This window comes from Canis lupus, chromosome 10, assembly GCF_048164855.1.
Source record: "Canis lupus baileyi chromosome 10, mCanLup2.hap1, whole genome shotgun sequence".
Lineage (NCBI taxonomy): Eukaryota > Metazoa > Chordata > Mammalia > Carnivora > Canidae > Canis > Canis lupus.
The window spans coordinates 27,190,610-27,206,966 of NC_132847.1; the positions used below are offsets into that span (position 1 = coordinate 27,190,610).

A 16,357-nucleotide genomic window follows, 5' to 3' on the forward strand; every position below is an offset into this window, starting at 1 on the left:
CAATGCAGGACTCGATCCTGGGCCCCGGGCCGAAGGCAGGCGCTAAACCACTGAGCCACCCAGGGATCCCAAATCTTGACCATCTTTTTTTTTTTTTTTTAAGATTTATTTATTTATTCATGAGAGACACAGAGAGAGAGAGAGAGAGAGAGAGAGGCAGAGACATAGGCAGAGGGAGAAGCAGGCTCTTTGCAGGAGCCTGATGTGGGACTCGATCCCAGATTCCAAGATCACGACCTGAGCTGAAGGCAGCCGCCCAACCCCTGAGCCACCCAGATGTCCCCCAAATCTTGACCATCTTAATCATGACTCTGTCTTCAGTTCTAATATAGCACCTGGTGCATATCAGTCTCATAATAAATATTTATCAAGGGTTTTATAGCTTACATTTGTTTTTATTAACAATAATAAAATATATGAAATATTATAAACTGCATTTAATACCTAATCATATTCACAGAAATCCTACTGAGGAAGTATATCTCATTATTATGCTCTCTATCTTACAAGTGAGAAACTGAGGCTTAGACTGGTTAAGTATCTTTCTCATGTTCATAACACTAAATAAGAGAATGACCTGGACTACAATCCGAGGACTTAACTATAGCACATTTGCCTGTCTAATCAATAAACTTAAAAAACACTCTCCTATACATATTTATTTTGAAGGAATTAAGTTGATTTGGAAACGCTAAATGTTTCAGAATCTCTTTGACATATCAGTACATGACCAATAAGCCACAGGCTTCCAGTATGCCTCCCAGGAACAGGGAGGATATATTGTAAAACACCTGAAAAATCATGCTAGGTATGTTCCAATAGTAATGACTATTATTCTGGAAGCATCACTTATGCCAAATTACATTGATGGTGATGTACTCAAACTACTAACTGGAAACTTCTCAGCAGTAATATGGTTAACACATAAATCCCACCATTCAGGTAGCCCTTAGAGTACAGAGACCATGTCCTCTTGATCTCTGCAGACCTACCACTTAGTACAGTGGCTAAAACCCAATAGACACACAAGATTGTTTATCCAAGATTGAAGGAATATGGAAATGCAGATATCAGACAGTACTTTACCTTGCCCTCTTCTTGATCTTCCAGAGAAAACGTCATCAATTCCTCAAAAATCTCCACTGCCTGATCTTCTAGTTCTGGATTTTTATCCAATTTTGGAAGTGTAGTAATGGGACTGCCCAGATATTTTATTTCACTTTCCAAAATGTTTCCATGGTCCTGTCAATCATATTAAAATTATTCACAATATTTTTTTTTTATTATTCACAATATTAATATTAAAAGTTATTCAGGATCCTTACCTTATATAATCCACAAAAACTAACTCAAAATGAATCAAAGACCTAAATATAAGAGCTAAAACTATAAAATTCTTAGAATGGTGGGCAAAGTTCGTAACAATGGATTTGGCAGTGATTTCATGAATATGACACAAAAGCATCAGCAACAGAAAAAAAAAATGGACAAATTAGACATTGAAATTAAAAACTTCTGTGCAGGGACGCCTGGGTGGCTCAGCGGTTGGGCGTTTGCCTTTGGCTCAGGGCGTGATCCGGGAGTCCTGGGATCAACTCCCACATCAGGCTTCCTGCATAGAGCCTGCTTCTCCCTCTGCCTGTCTCTCTCTCTCTCTCTCTCATGAATAAAAAAACAGAAAACAAAACAAAACAAAAACTTCTGTGCATCAAAAAATACCAAGAAAGTAAAAAGGCAATGCCCAAATGGGAGAAAATATTGGCAAATTATATGTCTGATAAGGGATGATTAATATCTAGAATATATTTAAAAACTCATGCAGCATAATATAGTAAAAAAAAGATTTAAAAATGGTACAGCTGCTATGGATAACAGTAGAGTGTTTTCCCCTCAAATTAAATATAGAATTGTCATATGATCCACTAATTCCATTTCTGGGTATATACTCCAAAGAATTGAAAGCAAAGATTTGAACAGATATTTGTACACCAATATTCATTATTCACAATGAAAAAGGTTGAAACAACCCAAATGTCCAACTAACAAATTAATAGATAAAAGGAATGTGGTATAGACAGACCATGGGCTATTATTCAGCCATAAAAAGGAATGAAATTCTGAAACATGCTACAACAAAAATGAATCTTAAAGACATTGTACTAAGTGACATAATTCAGAGACAAAAGGACATATAATTTATGACTCCACATCATGAAGTACCTAGACTAGTAAAATTCATAGACAGAAAACAGACTAGAGGTCACCAGGGGTGGAAGGCAGGGAGAAATGGGGGAGTCATTTTTTAATGAGTAGAGACTTTCTATTCTAAATGATGAAAAAAAAAACCTGGAAATGAACAGTGGTGATGGGTGCACAACATTATGAATGTATTTAATGTTGCTGGATTGTACATTTAAAATTGGTTAAAATGGCAAATTTTATGTTATGTATACTTTACCACATTAAAAGATACACACACATAGAGGAGACTATCCAATAATTTACCATGCTCCAAGTCTTCTTTATCTCCAAGAAATAAAAAACCTAGGGGGTTGGGGTGACTGGGTGACAGGCACTGAGGGGGGCACTTGTTGGGATGAGCACTGGGTGTTATGCTATATGATGACAAATTGAACTCCAATAAACAAACAAACAAAAAAAAACAAGAAAACAAACAAAAAACCTAAAACACAGTCAATCTATGTAGGATGGGCCACGTTAAAATGACTTTTCCTTAGGATTGAGATTAGACTCTAAATCTCTGGAGTATCTTGAATCCACTGTCTATTAAAAGCAAGTTAAGTGCCTGGGGAACTTAAGACTCCAGTAGCTAAAGGGACAAAGGAAACACAGTCATTTACAAGGGGAAATGTACATGGCTAATATTCACATGAAATTACTACTAATTGTTTTTAACATAAAATAAAACATTTTACCAATCTAATTAGCAGTTAAAATAATAAAAACATTTAGGGCAGCCCCGGTGGCGCAGCAGTTTAGCGCTGCCTGCAGCCCAGGGCGTGATCCTGGAGACCCAGGATAGAGTCCCACATCAGGCTCCCTGCATGGAGCCTGATTCTCCTTCTGCCTGTGTCTCTGCCTGTGTCTCTGCCTCTCTCTCTCTCTCTCTCTCTCTGTCTCTGTCTCTCATGAATAAATAAAATAAAATCTTTAAAAAATAAAAAATAAAAACAGATCATTTATCCAAAGACCTATAGATTGTTAACAAATATGTAAATTCTCACAACTTTTTGGGAAAGAAATCTGGCCATATATATATCAAAAATCTTAAAAATATATGCTTTAACCTCCTAATTATAATTCTTGGTACTAATCCTAGAGAAAATATTTTGAAATATAGGTAAGGATTGATGCTCAAGAACTTACATAATAACGTTACTTGTAAAAGCAAAATATCGACACCACTAAGTGACCAAAAATAGGGAAGTACATATATTATGGTCCATTTGTTAGAGTAAAAGCATCTATGAAAAAATAACGTTTACTAGGAATTTCAATATTAACTCTAAAAAATGGGATACAAAGTTATATATACGTAATATGACTTTGGAAAACTATACCAAAAGATTGTAAAGAAACGAAGTAAAATGTTAACAGCAGTTTTCCCTCTAGGAGGTAGCTATCTTCTTTTTTTATACTCTTATATTTTTAAACCATTTTCACAATGGGCACAAAGTACTTTTAAAATTGGGGAGGGGGATGCCTGGGTGGCTCAGTGATTGAGCATCTGCCTTTGGCTCAGGTCGTGATCCTAAGTCCAGGAATCGAGTCCCACATTGGGCTCCCTGCAAAGAGCCTGCTTCTCCCTCTCTGTCTCTCTCTCAGTGTCTCTCATGGATAAATAAATAAAATCTTTAAAAAAAAATGGGAGGGGAGGGAGCTACATGAAGAATAAAAGAAAATATGTAAAAGGCCTAAAAAATTTTTTTCCTCCTTAAATTTAAATAAAAAGATCAGAAGATGTGTCTCCTCCCTTTTCTAGAGTTATTTCTCCAACCCCTTTTCTCACCCAAGCAAGCCTAGAAAAATTCAAAGGGTTGTAAACGCGATCTGCCATCCTATAATCCACAACACCTTAGCAGACCCTTGATGAGGATGTTCAGTGACTCACTGGGAGAGAAAGCGGAGACATGTAAGGCCCCCCTGGTGTCTTTCGAAACTTAAGGCTCCTGGGTGCCCACCCCAAGGACTTCAAAGTGTTGTTCTCCTGTACAAGAAGAACTACTTTGTCTGGAGGAAGACAAGTGTCAGCAAGCCCTGCCAAACACTTTTCATCAGAAGCCATGAATAACCCTCACAAAACACATTGAGAGTAATCAAAGTTGATCCTATATCCTGATGATACAAATTATGGTTTGAATTTGACGTATGATATTTAGATTTGCTTTGGAGGATACTAATTTTACAATCACAAGCCAAAGGAAGGGAGAAGAGGGGAGCCTGAGCGGGAAGGGGATGGTGAGATTTTTAAAAAGTCATCAGAAGGACAGTATCAAATCATCTAGAAAAAGCGGAGTAGAACAGTCAAAAACATGGGTATAACTTAGTCAATGTGAGGAAAGAACAGCAGCTATCTTTTATATACATTGACATGAGGGAAAGGATGGGAAGCAGGGAAAAGAAAAAGATGGCTAGTTGAAGGGATTATTTAGACAATTATCTTGGTGATTAGGTAATGCTGTAGAGCCCAGTTAAACTTAGAACTGATGGTGGGGAGGGCACCTGGGTAACTCAGTGGGTAAACATCTGACTCTAGGTTTCAGCTCAGGTCAAGATCTCAGGGTCATGGGATCAACCCTGCCTCAGGCTCTGTACTCAGCAGGAGTCAGCTTGTGGATTCTGTCCCTCTCCCTCTGCCCCTTCCCTTGTACTCGCTCAGGTGTGCTCTCTCTCTGTCAAATAAATAAATATGGGCACCTGGGTGGCTCAGTTGGTTAAGCATCTGCCTTCAACTCAGGTCATGATCCCAGGATCCTGGGTTCAAGCCCCATGTTGTTCTCCCTGCTCAGCGGGGAGTCTGCTTCTCCCTCTCTTAGCTTCTTCCCTGGCTCATGCTCTCTCTCACTCTCTCTCTCTCAAATAAATAAAATCTTTTTAAAAATAAACAAATCTGGGGATCCCTAGGTGGCGCAGCGGTTTAGCGCCTGCCTTTGGCCCAGGGAGCGATCCCGGAGACCGGGCATCGAGTCCCGCGTCTGGCTCCTGGTGCATGGAGCCTGCTTGTCCCTCTGCCTCTCTCTTTCTCTGTGACTATCATAAATAAATAAATAATTAATTTAAAAAAAAAAAAAAGAAAATAACTTTCTTTAAAAAAAATAAAAAATAAAAAAAAATAAACAAATCTTGGGCAACCGGGTGGCTCAGTGGTTTAGCGCCGCCTTCAGCCCAGGACCTGATCCTGGAGACCCAGGATTGAGTCCCACATCGGGCTCCCTGCATGGAGCCTCCTTCTCCTTCTGCCTGTGTCTCTGCCTCTCTCTCCCTGTGTCTCTCTTGAATAAATAAATAAAATCTTAAAAAAAATAAAATAAAATAAACAAATCTTAAAAAAAAAAAAAGAAAGAACTGATAGAAGGCCTGAGGCTCACACAAAAAGGCCCATGGCTTTCTCAGAATATGGGCTAATAAGCTGGACTAAGGGAGAAATAAAAATAAAGAAGACCTATGCATGAAGCCATTCAAAGAGTATGTGAACAACTTATATACATTACCTTTATCTGTTTAAAGAAAATAGTTCTAAATTCCCAAACTACAGTAACAGAGATTTTTGTCCTTAAATCAATCAACTGAACATGGAGTAATAATGATGACCCGCTGTGGAAGACTTGCAGCTAAGTTTATGTTCTAGGGTCAAGTCCTGAAAAAACAAACCATAAAGAATTTTTTGTCTATAGTGTTGCAGTTTGCTTGTTTGCAGCACTTGACACATAGGGTCCTAGGCTCTCATAATGATACTGATGAGTTGCTGCCCTCACAGCAAGAAAAGTGCTAATGTATATAGGTTTCCGTTTAACACTCACATTTTCTTTCTTTGCGGATGAGCGACATATTGCATCTTTCTTTCTCTTGCCATGATCCAAAGCATTTGGAGTGCTACAAAACAGTTGTGCCTACAAGAGAATGTTTTCTGAGAAAATCCAGCATCCAAGAGCCACAGATAAGCTGGAAAGCTTCTGTCTCCCAACTGAGAAACAAACCCAAACCCAAGAAAGAGGTGCTACTCACTGGGCTGCATTTTATAAGGTGCTGGTGATGACTCCTGTAGACCAAAAAAAAGCTGTGCAGTTAACACCAAATACTATTCAGTTATTCGTCAGTGGCTTGAGGCATCCCAACTTTTCCTTTTTTCCATGCTGGGAACCCTATACCTAGTCGATGGGTCTCTTTCAGTAACAATGTGTCTCTACTTCTGTGTTAAGTATGAAAATGTTGAGTGACATCCTGGGAATAAGGCACTCATTTCACATGCATAATCATACAAACAGATATGCGTCAAAGATGATGAGTTTATTCTACATCTTACAGTCACAATTGACTAATTTTTCAGCATTGGCTACTGGGAGCTAATTTTTTTTTAAAGATTTATTTATTTATGATAGACAGAGAGAGAGAGAGAGAGGCAGAGACACAGGAGGAAGGAGAAGCAGGCTCCATGCCGGGAGCCTGACGCAGGACTTGATCCAGGGACTCCAGGATCGCACCCTGGACCAAAGGCAGGCATTAAACCGCTGAGCCACCCAGGGATCCCCTAATATTTATTTTTTATGAAATACTATCCTTTCTGCCAGGATTTTATCCAGTCTACATGGGCTAGGACATTTTAAATAAGCCAAAGAAACTACAAGCAATCCAAAATGAAACTTTCACATGTACTATTAAAAATAGTCATGGAGGGGTACCTGGCTGGCTGTCACTAGAGCATGTAACTCTTGATCTCGGAATTCTGAGTTCAAGCCCCACGTTAGATGTAGAGATGCCTTAAATATAAAAAAAATGTTTTGAACCGTTGGGTGGCTCAGCGGTTGAGCATCTGCCTTCAGCTCAGGATGTGATCCTGGAGTCCCGGGATTGAGTCCCATATTGAGCTCGCTCTTTGCATGGAGCCTGCTTCTCCTCTCTGCCTCTCTGTCTCTCTCATGAATAAGTAAACAAAATCTTTTTTTAAAAAAATTTATTTATTTATTTATTCATGAGAGACACAGAGAAAGAGGCAGAGACATAGGCAGAGGGAGAAGCAGGCTGCTCGCAGGGAGCCCAATGTGGGACTCTATCCTGGATTCTGGGATCACACCTTAAGTCAAAGGCAGACTCAGCCACTCAAGCATCTGCCTTTGGCTCAGGTCATGATCCTGGGGTCCTGGGATCAAGTCCCATGATCTCGGCCTATGTCTCTGTCTCTTGTTGTATCTCTCATGAATAAATAAATAACATCTTTAAAAAAATAATAAAGGGATCCCTGGGTGGCGCAGCGGTTTGGCGCCTGCCTTTGGCCCAGGGCGCGATCCTGGAGACCCGGGATCAAATCCCACATCGGGCTCCCGGTGCATGGAGCCTGCTTCTCCCTCTGCCTGTGTCTCTGCCTCTCTCTCTCTCTCTGTAACTATCATAAATAAATAAAAAAAAAAAAAATTAAAAAAAATAATAATAATAAAAAAAATTTTGGGGATGCCTGGGTGGCTCAGCAGTTGGGCACCTGCCTTTGGCTCAGGTCATGATCCTTGGATCCAGGATCGAGTCCCACATTGGGCTCCCTGTGAGGAGCCTGCTTCTCCCTCTGCCTGTGTCTCTGCCTCTCTCTCAGCCTATATTTCTCATGAATAAATAAATAAATCTTATAAAAAATAATAAATAAATAAATTTTAAAGATAAAATCTTTATTTTTTTAAAAAAGATTTTATTTATTTATTCATGAGAGATATAGAGAAAGAGAGACAGGCAGAGGGAGAAGCAGGTTCCATGCAGGGAGCCTGACATGGACTAGATCCTGGGTCTCCAGGATCAGGCCCTGGGCTGAAGGCAGTGCTAAACCGCTGAGCCACCCGGGCAGGCCCTAAAGATAAAATCTTTAAAAAAAAAATAAAAAATAAAAAATAAAATAAATAAATAAATAAATAAATAATTTAAAAGTCATGGAATGCTTCCACTAGTGCACTATAGTGGCACCCAATTCACCTACACATGGAAGGATAAAGTTCTAAAAAGATTAAAACAGGGCAGCCTGGGTGGCTCAGTAGTTTAGCCTGCTTCTCCCTCTGCCTGTGTCTCTGCCTGTCTGTATGTCTCTCTTGAATAAATAAATAAAATCTTAAAAAAAAAATAAAAAAATAAAACAGTCAAATGTAAACTTTACAAATAAGCCCAGGTAGTTAAGAAGTTGAATTAAAATTACTTTTCATTTCTTAAGGATTCCCCAGTTGAACATTTGGATCTCCAACAAAAAATCCCCATGCTGTGAATAATAGTACTAAACATTATAAAATGCTTGGGATGTACTAACTTTCATCCTTAGAAGAGCAGTTATGAGAAGTACTAGTATTATCTCCATTGTTATGCATTACAAATAAAGAAACTGAGGTCCAGTGAAGTTAAAGAAACTCTTCGGAGTCATAGCTGGTGGTGACATAGTAAGCCACTGGAACCTAAGTGCTCTAACATAGCACTATTCACATGCAGGTAAGAGCTGATGCCTAAATACAATTTACCATTTTCTTTCATTTTTAAAAATAATATGGATTGTATATAATGGTTAAAATGAATTATTTAGATCCAGGAAATTTAAAAGACCTTTCAAGGGAAGGATCCAGGCCTTCAAGCCCACTTACACTCAAAGCAAAAGGTTCCAGAGTCTGCATAGTATAAAAACCCTGTGCCACTGCTAAAAAGGCTTTAGCAAGGGGTTCATTTAGTAAAAGAACTTACATCCCAACTAAACGTATTTCCTGAGGTCCTTTAGAATCCAAGTGACCTGTAATCAAATATGAAGAGTTATTCTTGTCCTTGCATCCTATCTTTTCTTCTGGTTATCTTCATTACCAGTAAGCCATATTAATTTCAAAAGCTGATGTTATGAACACAAAGTCTCTTGATAGGTACTAAGTTTATGGTACAAGGTACAAGTTCATGGTAACTTAAGAATTTACATGTGTCACAAAGAAAAAAAAAATGTTGGGAAACAGTGCCCTACCCTAACCAAAAGAGGTTTTTTTTTCATGAGTAGAAAATAATGCTTATCACTCAGAAAATCTAAAAGTAGAACAAATACTAAAATGGTTGACTAATTACTCCTTTTGAGATCAGACCCTACAAAAACAGAAGGTTTAGTTAACAAATATTTATGTTTACTTCTTTGCCTTTCTTAAGACTAGACTAGGACGTGAAACGTCTCATTTTAACTACTACTTTCATTCCCACCACCAATCAACAAAAAATTCCTTCCTGTTAAATTTTTCAAATGCAAAGTAACTCCTATTAATGATATTACATTTCTCTTCTTGGCTTATCATTCTCAAAAATCCACCACTAGGTACTCACAGAATTCCAACTTCAGGGAACTCTACCAACTTTTAGCACCTTTCATCTCTATCCAACTACTCTGTTATCTCCCTTAAAAGTTGTTCTTTCCCTTGAGGCTTTTACCTCCCTTCCCCTTACCAGTTTCATCAAGGTCTGCAGAAGTGGTAAGTTGATTGGCAGATATCTCTCCGCTACTGCTAAGATTCGAAAGATCAAGGCAACATTTGGGGGTTCCTCTATTGAGACATAACAATACATCAAGATTCCTATTAGATTGTAATATCCTTAAAAGGCAAAGATCAAAAAAAAATTTTAAAAAGAGGCAAAGATCACATTATCCTCTCAATTTGAAGCACCCCTCCATAGTCATTCACACAATGTGAACAATGTCCAAATAAATCTAGCTGGCTTTTGTAAATATTTCAGAGTAGGCTGAGAAAAATCTCCCACTTTCCTCTACTCCAATAATTCACCATTTCCTCCTCACCAACATACTGAGACAAGTAATTTTTTTCTTTTTTTTTAAGTAATTTTTTTCTTAATTGAGAACCAATATTATTGGCTGAAGTTGGCCTTGACCCCACATCTTCTGCCCAGTGCACTGTGAGCACACAGATTTATTTGATTTCTCTTTGGAGTCTCTAGTACTTCTCAGATTTATAGCTCTCCAAGTTTGTTTGCTAGCTGAAGCGTCAGAGCATGGCATGACCAGAATTTAAAATACAATAACACTAGTATAAATATTAATAAAACAACCAACTCATATAATGCAATATAGAGTTTTCAAAAACTTCTCCCAGACATCAGATCATTTGATTCTCACAAGATCCTAGTAAGATAGGAAGAGATTATTTCTATGTCATAGAAAAGAAACCTGAGATTCAAGAGTCACACAATTAGTTAAGGGCAGGGTTTAAAATTTCACCCCTGATCTTCGAGCTGGGTTAATTAAAAAAAACAACAACAAAACAAAACAAAACAAAAAAACAAAGACTGTTCAGAAAAGCAAAGTCGATAAGGTGTGAAAAGATGAATTTACCCAGACAAAACGCTTAGGTTGGCAGAATCACCAAAGTGTTTGTTCACTGGAGTTCTAGGGAGGTCTGGGCAGGTGGTAAAGGAAGTCTCTCTCTCCAGGAGCAGGTTTAACATCTTCCTCTGACTGGATCTAAAACTGGGTCCTGAGCCGGGGCATCCTTCCTGTCCTATGGATGAAATGAATTCTGCAGACATGGCCTCTCAATCCTAAGGGGGGAAAAATAATAATAAAAATTAGCTAGGAGGTGAAAGTCACCTACATAGGTACCCCACAGACTGTCCAGTTTTCACACCTTCTACACCCTTCCCAGCACAGGCCGAGTGGTTCGCAGTGGAGGAGGGGCATCTCAAGTGATAAATCACATAGCTCCACCTGAAGGTGAAATCAAACGCACCCCAAGCGGCTTGCCCTTTTCCTTGGAGCCTGAACTTTTAAAAATCATTAAAAAAAAGAAAAAAATACTTTTTTCCATTAAAAAAATACTTATTTATTCATTTATTCATGAGAGACACAGAGGCAAGGCAGAGGGAGAAGCAGGCTCCCTGCGGGGAGCCCGATGCGGGTCTGGATCGCAGAACCACTGGGCCAGGACCCGAGCCGAAGGCAGATGCTGAACCACGGAGCCACTCACCTCCGCCCTCTTTTATTTTTTTTTAATTTTTAAAAAAGATTTTATTTATTTATTCATGAGACACACAGAGAGAGAGGCAGAGACACAGGCAGAGAGAGGGGAAGCAGGCTCCCTTCACGGAGCCCGATGCGGGACTCGATCCCAGGACTCCAGTACCACGCCCTGGACCGAAGGCAGACGCTCAACCACTCAGCCACCCAGGCGTCCCTCCCCCCTCTTTTAAAGTAAGGCCTACAACCCAAGGTAGGGCTCGAACTCACGACCTCAGGATCAACAGTCCCACGTTCCATCGACTGACCTAGCCAGGCGCCCCAAAACCAAGACGTTAAAAAAGGAATGAAAGAGGGCTTTCACTTGTTCGGGGCCCACACAGCTCGTGACTCGTGAAAGGAAGGAATTTAGGTTTCTTCACTCACGACAAAGACCATTAGGTCCCCTGGAGTTCTGTTTGTGGCGCCCCGACCCCAAGGGGACGCTGGGGTCTCCGTGATCCCGGCGGAGACAGCTCCGAGCTTACCTCAGGTTGGACCCTGAGATTCACCTTCAGGACAAACGCACCTGGGAGATCAATCACAAGCGAACACTTGAGCAGAATTAAAAGAAACCTGAGGAAAGGAGTGAATTAACCAGCCTACAATTCTGCTTCTAGACAAAAGAGGCTGGAGTCGGGCTTTGCGCTTCTCCCAGGAAACGACCAAAGTGGCGGCCTCCGGGGAAGAGTCCAGAGTCCCAGGGCCTGGCTGTTCAAACCTTCCGCCTTCCCAGTAACCCTATCCCATTCCCCGCAAAGCTGCGCCAGCCAATCTGCGCACGCCCCCACCGCCACAGCCAATCGTTTGGCCCTACGTCACCAGGCGTGAGCTTGCTTTGGAAGGAGCACAATTTGCCCCGCCCCGTAGGCGGAGCAGGATGCCCATTGGCCCACCAGCGTCCAGCAAGCTGGGCAAGCCCCGCCCCCTGGACGCCTGGCACACCATTGGTTCTCCCTCCAGCCAATCGCCACCGCGGGCTCGGGCGCTCCCTTTCCTGTGCCCCTCCAACCCCGGGAGATTTAAACTGCACTTCGAGAGCGATTATCACTCTTTAGGATATTACCTAAGGAGGTTTGTTTGGATGCAAGGTGTCTTAAAAGGTTCTCTTTCCTTGCTTCTTTCTTCTGTCGTTACGTGGGTCTTTTCCTCTCCGTTTTGCTTGCCTTCGGTCGGAGATGGAGCGTTTTCCGCTGGTGTAGCAGATGTTGAGCCAAGACAGGTGTGTGTGCTTATGTCGAGCAGCACTGGCCCCTTGCAAGAGCTTTCCTTGTTCTGTGTTCTTGTAGAGCGCAGCATCTATTAGAAGCTAGGTTATGTAGGATAAAGGAAATATCTTTTGAAGGAAAGCGGGGGGATTGAACCATCTCTTGGCGTAATCCTTATTACAGACTAAAGGATCGCAAACCGGTCGTTTATGGAAATTTGAACACTGATGAGGTGATATTAAAGAATTATTCCTCCCCCCCCCCCAAAGTTTATTTACTTTTGTAATCTCTACACCCAATGTGGGGCTCAAACTCAGGATCCCAAGATCAAGAATCCCATGGATTTCCGACTTAGCTAAGCCAGATGACCCTCAATATTTTTTTCAATAATTCTTAATATTGAAGATTTGAATCATCCAGTGGGAGTAGTGGTGGGTATAGATGAAACAAGGTTTGCCATGAGTATTACGTGATGGGTGAGTGGCGATCCATTATATTATTACTCTCAAAGTTTAAAATGCATACTAATCATCTGGGGATCTTGTTAAAATGCAGGTTCTGATTCAATAGGTCTGGGTTGGAGCCCAAGATTCTGCACTTCTAATAAGCTTGCAGCTGATGCTGATGTTGGTGCAGCTGGTCCTGGGACCACACTTTGAGTAGCAAAACATTATACTGTGTTCTTCTCTGTATTTTTGAAATTTTCTGTAATAAAAAAAATGATCAAAATAGCCCAGAAGCTTTTTAAAATGCAGGCCCCAAAATTATGATTCAGTAAGTCGAGAGCGGGGCCTAGGAATTCTCAAGGCTCCCAGGGGCTACTCATGCTGATGGCTTGCAGACCAGTCTGAGAAACAAATCAGAAAAACAAAACAAAACAAAAAAAAAACCTTTGTCTTTGAAAAACAGTTAAGTCTGGCATACAACCTTTACTGGTGTCCACATCTTGGTGGTGGTGCAGTGTAGTCAGCCAGACTACACTATCCTAATACTCTTTTCATCTGTAGAATCTGCTTCCCCAGAAAGAAAGTATGTGAAGAGTCTTTATTCTCTGGGATTGAGATGGTGAGTGTGGGCGTCAGCACAGAGCCCTGCCATTCCAGGTGAGTTTGAAAATCAGACTGGGGGTTAAAGGAGTATGGGATGAATTGATTTCTGCTTTGATAACCCTAATCATACTTCATGGGGCCACTGTATAATTCCCCCACAGGTGGGAGGTAGAGACAGATGAAACTGTTCTACAGCGGCGGCAAAAACAGATAGATTATGGCAAGCGCACACCTGGTTACCAGTGTTTCCTGCAGCAGGTCCCCAAGTGAGTGCAGTTGTGGGTGGTCACAACAAAAGTGTCAGCCAAGCTGTTTGTTTCAATGTAGGATGACGGAAAGATACTAGAATCTGAGTGCTCTCACAAAGTTCTATCATTACTACAACTAATTCTCCTAAAATGTAGCCCCAAAAATAAATTTTCAAGATTTTTTTTTAATGGAACAAATCATACTTGAGCCCTGAGAGTTTTTAGAGTTCTATTCATGTTTGCTATGAAGTTTTTTCTTTCTAACCATTACCTCATACCTTCAGCTGACTTCGCTAATTACAACCTAATTATATGTAAGTTTCCATGCATACACACAAAAATGTATTAAAGGGTAGTATGTATTTTATTTTTTTAAATATTTTATTTATTTATTCATGAGAGAGACAGAGAGAGAGAGGCAGAGAGAAAAGCAGGCTCCATGCAGGGAGCCCGACGTGGGTTCGATCCCGGGTCTCCAGGATCATTCCCTGAGCTGAAGGTGGCGGTACACCGCTGAGCCACCCAAGCTGCCCGGCAGTATGTATTTTATTTTATTTTATTTTATTTTATTTATTTTATTTTATTATTTATTTTTGGTAGTATGTATTTTAAAGGGATGTCAGATACCATCTTATATCTATCTTGACTTCTAGGGGAGTGAGTTTATCTAAATTACCTTTCTCAGAAGAATATTAGAAATTTAGAAAGTTCAGTGCTTAATCCCATCTGAAGATTTATTTTTTTCCCATTGAATTGAGGACACTGGTCTTACCTTACTCTCAGGAAATCCCTAATGAATCTCTGAATTCACTGTGATAAACAATGCACTGTGCCCCTTTATTTTGGCCTGAGTCTGACACTTATTTGCCATCGCCAGGGCAAAGCGACAGCCAGGACTTCACCCTCAAACACCAAACAAGAAGAGGAGGTACAGCCGCCGCTCCTGGGATGCCCAGATCAGGCAGTGGAGAAGAGCCCTGCATTCCTGGGATCCCCCCAGCCAGCCCCCGAAAGGCAGGAGGTCCGAGGGGTGTGTGTATTATTCTTGGTTCCTTGTTAGGAGTGGTGGACTGAGCCCTACCTCTCCTCACTTTGCAGAGGTTTAGCTTTTTCTGGCTGAAAAGGGATAGTCTGAAAGAGGTGCATATTCCTCTGACTCTGCCACTTTCCCAGCCAGGGAATGGAGCATCTCTTAGAGCCAATGGGTTCCACACCTACGGATGACCTCCTGGATGACTGGTTCCAGGCCCTGGAACCATCAGTGAATCTGAATGAAGACCAGAAGGGAGCCCAGGTAGTATCCTTTTCTAAAACCCATTGGAGCAGGGTTAGAGTAGGGTCTGGCCCACAAGGTAACAATTAGGATGGGATTCAAGGTAGTAGTCGAAAAACAAAAGAAGAAAAATTGGGCAGCAAGAAAAAATAGGACATGAATTAAAATATCTAAGAAAAAGGTGGCATAAGGACATTTAATTGTAGTTAACAATGGTGGGAAATTGGGCTGCATTGGGGGTTATTTTATACTTGATGAAAGGAGTACAATATTTCTTGGAATTGAGGCCTTGAAACCTGATATGGCTTTTTTAATGTCTCCTTTTATTTCAATATTTTGCAAATGAGCCAATGCTAACTTTACTTCTTATTCTCAGTCACTGAACTTTAATAAAGTATGGTTGATAATAAAAACAAGGATTACCAAGTGGAATGAAGACCAAGGGCTTTAGAGCCTCAGGACTGCTTTATAATATTACCTTTGTCCACCACATGGACAATCACTTCATCTCTCCAACCATTTCAACTGTCAAATAGGGAGATTTGTCTCATTTGATGATTCTAAGCAAAAAATAAGAATACATATTAAAGTATGTAGCACGGTGCCTGGCACATAATAAGTGCTCCACAACAGCAATTATTGGAAACTAGGTCTCCCCACTTCATGGTCCCTGTCCCCTCTTTTGCCAAGGAGAAATGTGCAAGGAAAGGAAATGTGCAGTGCATCTTCCTTCCACCCCCATTTTCTTCATAAGTAGCTCACTCTGCCTCTACTCTTCTTTTTCAGTTTGCAGACTTGGTACCTCCTGCCTACTCCTTTCCCTGGCTCTATGAGGAAGAACACCACTGGTTCTACTTTCTAGCTGATCACAGTTACATACCTGTCCCAGATTTGAATGAGGCACAAAATATTTAGAGAAAGCATATGTCTTTCAAGGGACGTGTTGCTAAGTGTAACAGTAAAGATTACCTGCATTACTGCTACTTCCCAATGGATTAAAAAAAAAAAATCTAAAACTGCCCTACAAAGAGATCACAACACGAAAGCATTGTTTAAAACTTCTTTTTCCATTTCTGCCTGCTTTTCTAAACCTTCTTTGATAGCTGAGCCTCAAATTTACATAAGAGCCAGTAACCATTTTGCTGTTCCCCAACCTCCTCCCTACTAACGTCTACATTCAGGCTTCTCAAAAAAGACTTAAACTTTGGCTGAGGTGGGAGGTGATGGTAGTGGTGGAAATTTAATAAAGGGTGGCATCCTCTTCCTGAAGAGGAAATACAAAGCTATCAACATCTTTTACCCAGCTGCCTGTTTCCTTCCTCCCTCCCTTTCTGTCTTAAGGAAAG

At 40.6% G+C, this 16,357-nt stretch overlaps 2 protein-coding genes across 19 annotated transcripts in view; one reads left to right on the top strand and one right to left on the bottom strand.

Moving 5' to 3' along the window:
* The window catches only part of CDC25C (cell division cycle 25C), a 37,743-nt gene that overhangs the window by 19,929 nt on the left and 1,457 nt on the right, over positions 1-16,357 (bottom strand). For 2 of the 15 annotated variants that reach the window (XM_072841190.1, XM_072841191.1), the window contains 8 exons: positions 15,490-15,571; positions 12,300-12,542; positions 10,574-10,779; positions 9,673-9,770; positions 8,941-8,986; positions 6,247-6,280; positions 6,042-6,131; positions 1,087-1,242 (listed from right to left, as the gene is read on the bottom strand). In XM_072841190.1, coding sequence (XP_072697291.1) covers positions 1,087-1,242; positions 6,042-6,131; positions 6,247-6,280; positions 8,941-8,986; positions 9,673-9,770; positions 10,574-10,767 — 618 coding nt within the window. In that variant the 5' untranslated portion in view covers positions 10,768-10,779; positions 12,300-12,542; positions 15,490-15,571. Of the gene's footprint in view, positions 1-1,086; positions 1,243-6,041; positions 6,132-6,246; positions 6,281-8,940; positions 8,987-9,672; positions 9,771-10,573; positions 10,780-10,865; positions 11,013-11,620; positions 11,988-12,299; positions 12,543-15,489; positions 15,572-16,357 lie in introns of those variants that run through there. The other 13 variants (XM_072841192.1, XM_072841196.1, XM_072841194.1 and 10 more) reach the window with 12 other exon arrangements.
* Positions 12,181-16,311, top strand: LOC140641411 (oocyte-specific histone RNA stem-loop-binding protein 2-like). Of its 4 annotated transcripts, none has more exons than XM_072841210.1 (6): positions 12,181-12,455; positions 13,449-13,544; positions 13,652-13,756; positions 14,616-14,759; positions 14,912-15,032; positions 15,798-16,311. In XM_072841210.1, the coding sequence occupies exons 1-6, from the start codon at positions 12,439-12,441 to the stop codon at positions 15,924-15,926; spliced, it is 612 nt and encodes a 203-aa protein (XP_072697311.1). In that variant the 5' UTR covers positions 12,181-12,438; the 3' UTR covers positions 15,927-16,311. The 4 variants fall into 4 exon arrangements, with proteins under 4 accessions (XP_072697311.1, XP_072697312.1, XP_072697310.1 ...); XM_072841211.1 differs by having other exon boundaries at positions 13,464-13,544; positions 14,616-14,768; positions 15,798-16,308; XM_072841209.1 differs by having other exon boundaries at positions 14,616-14,768; positions 15,798-16,306.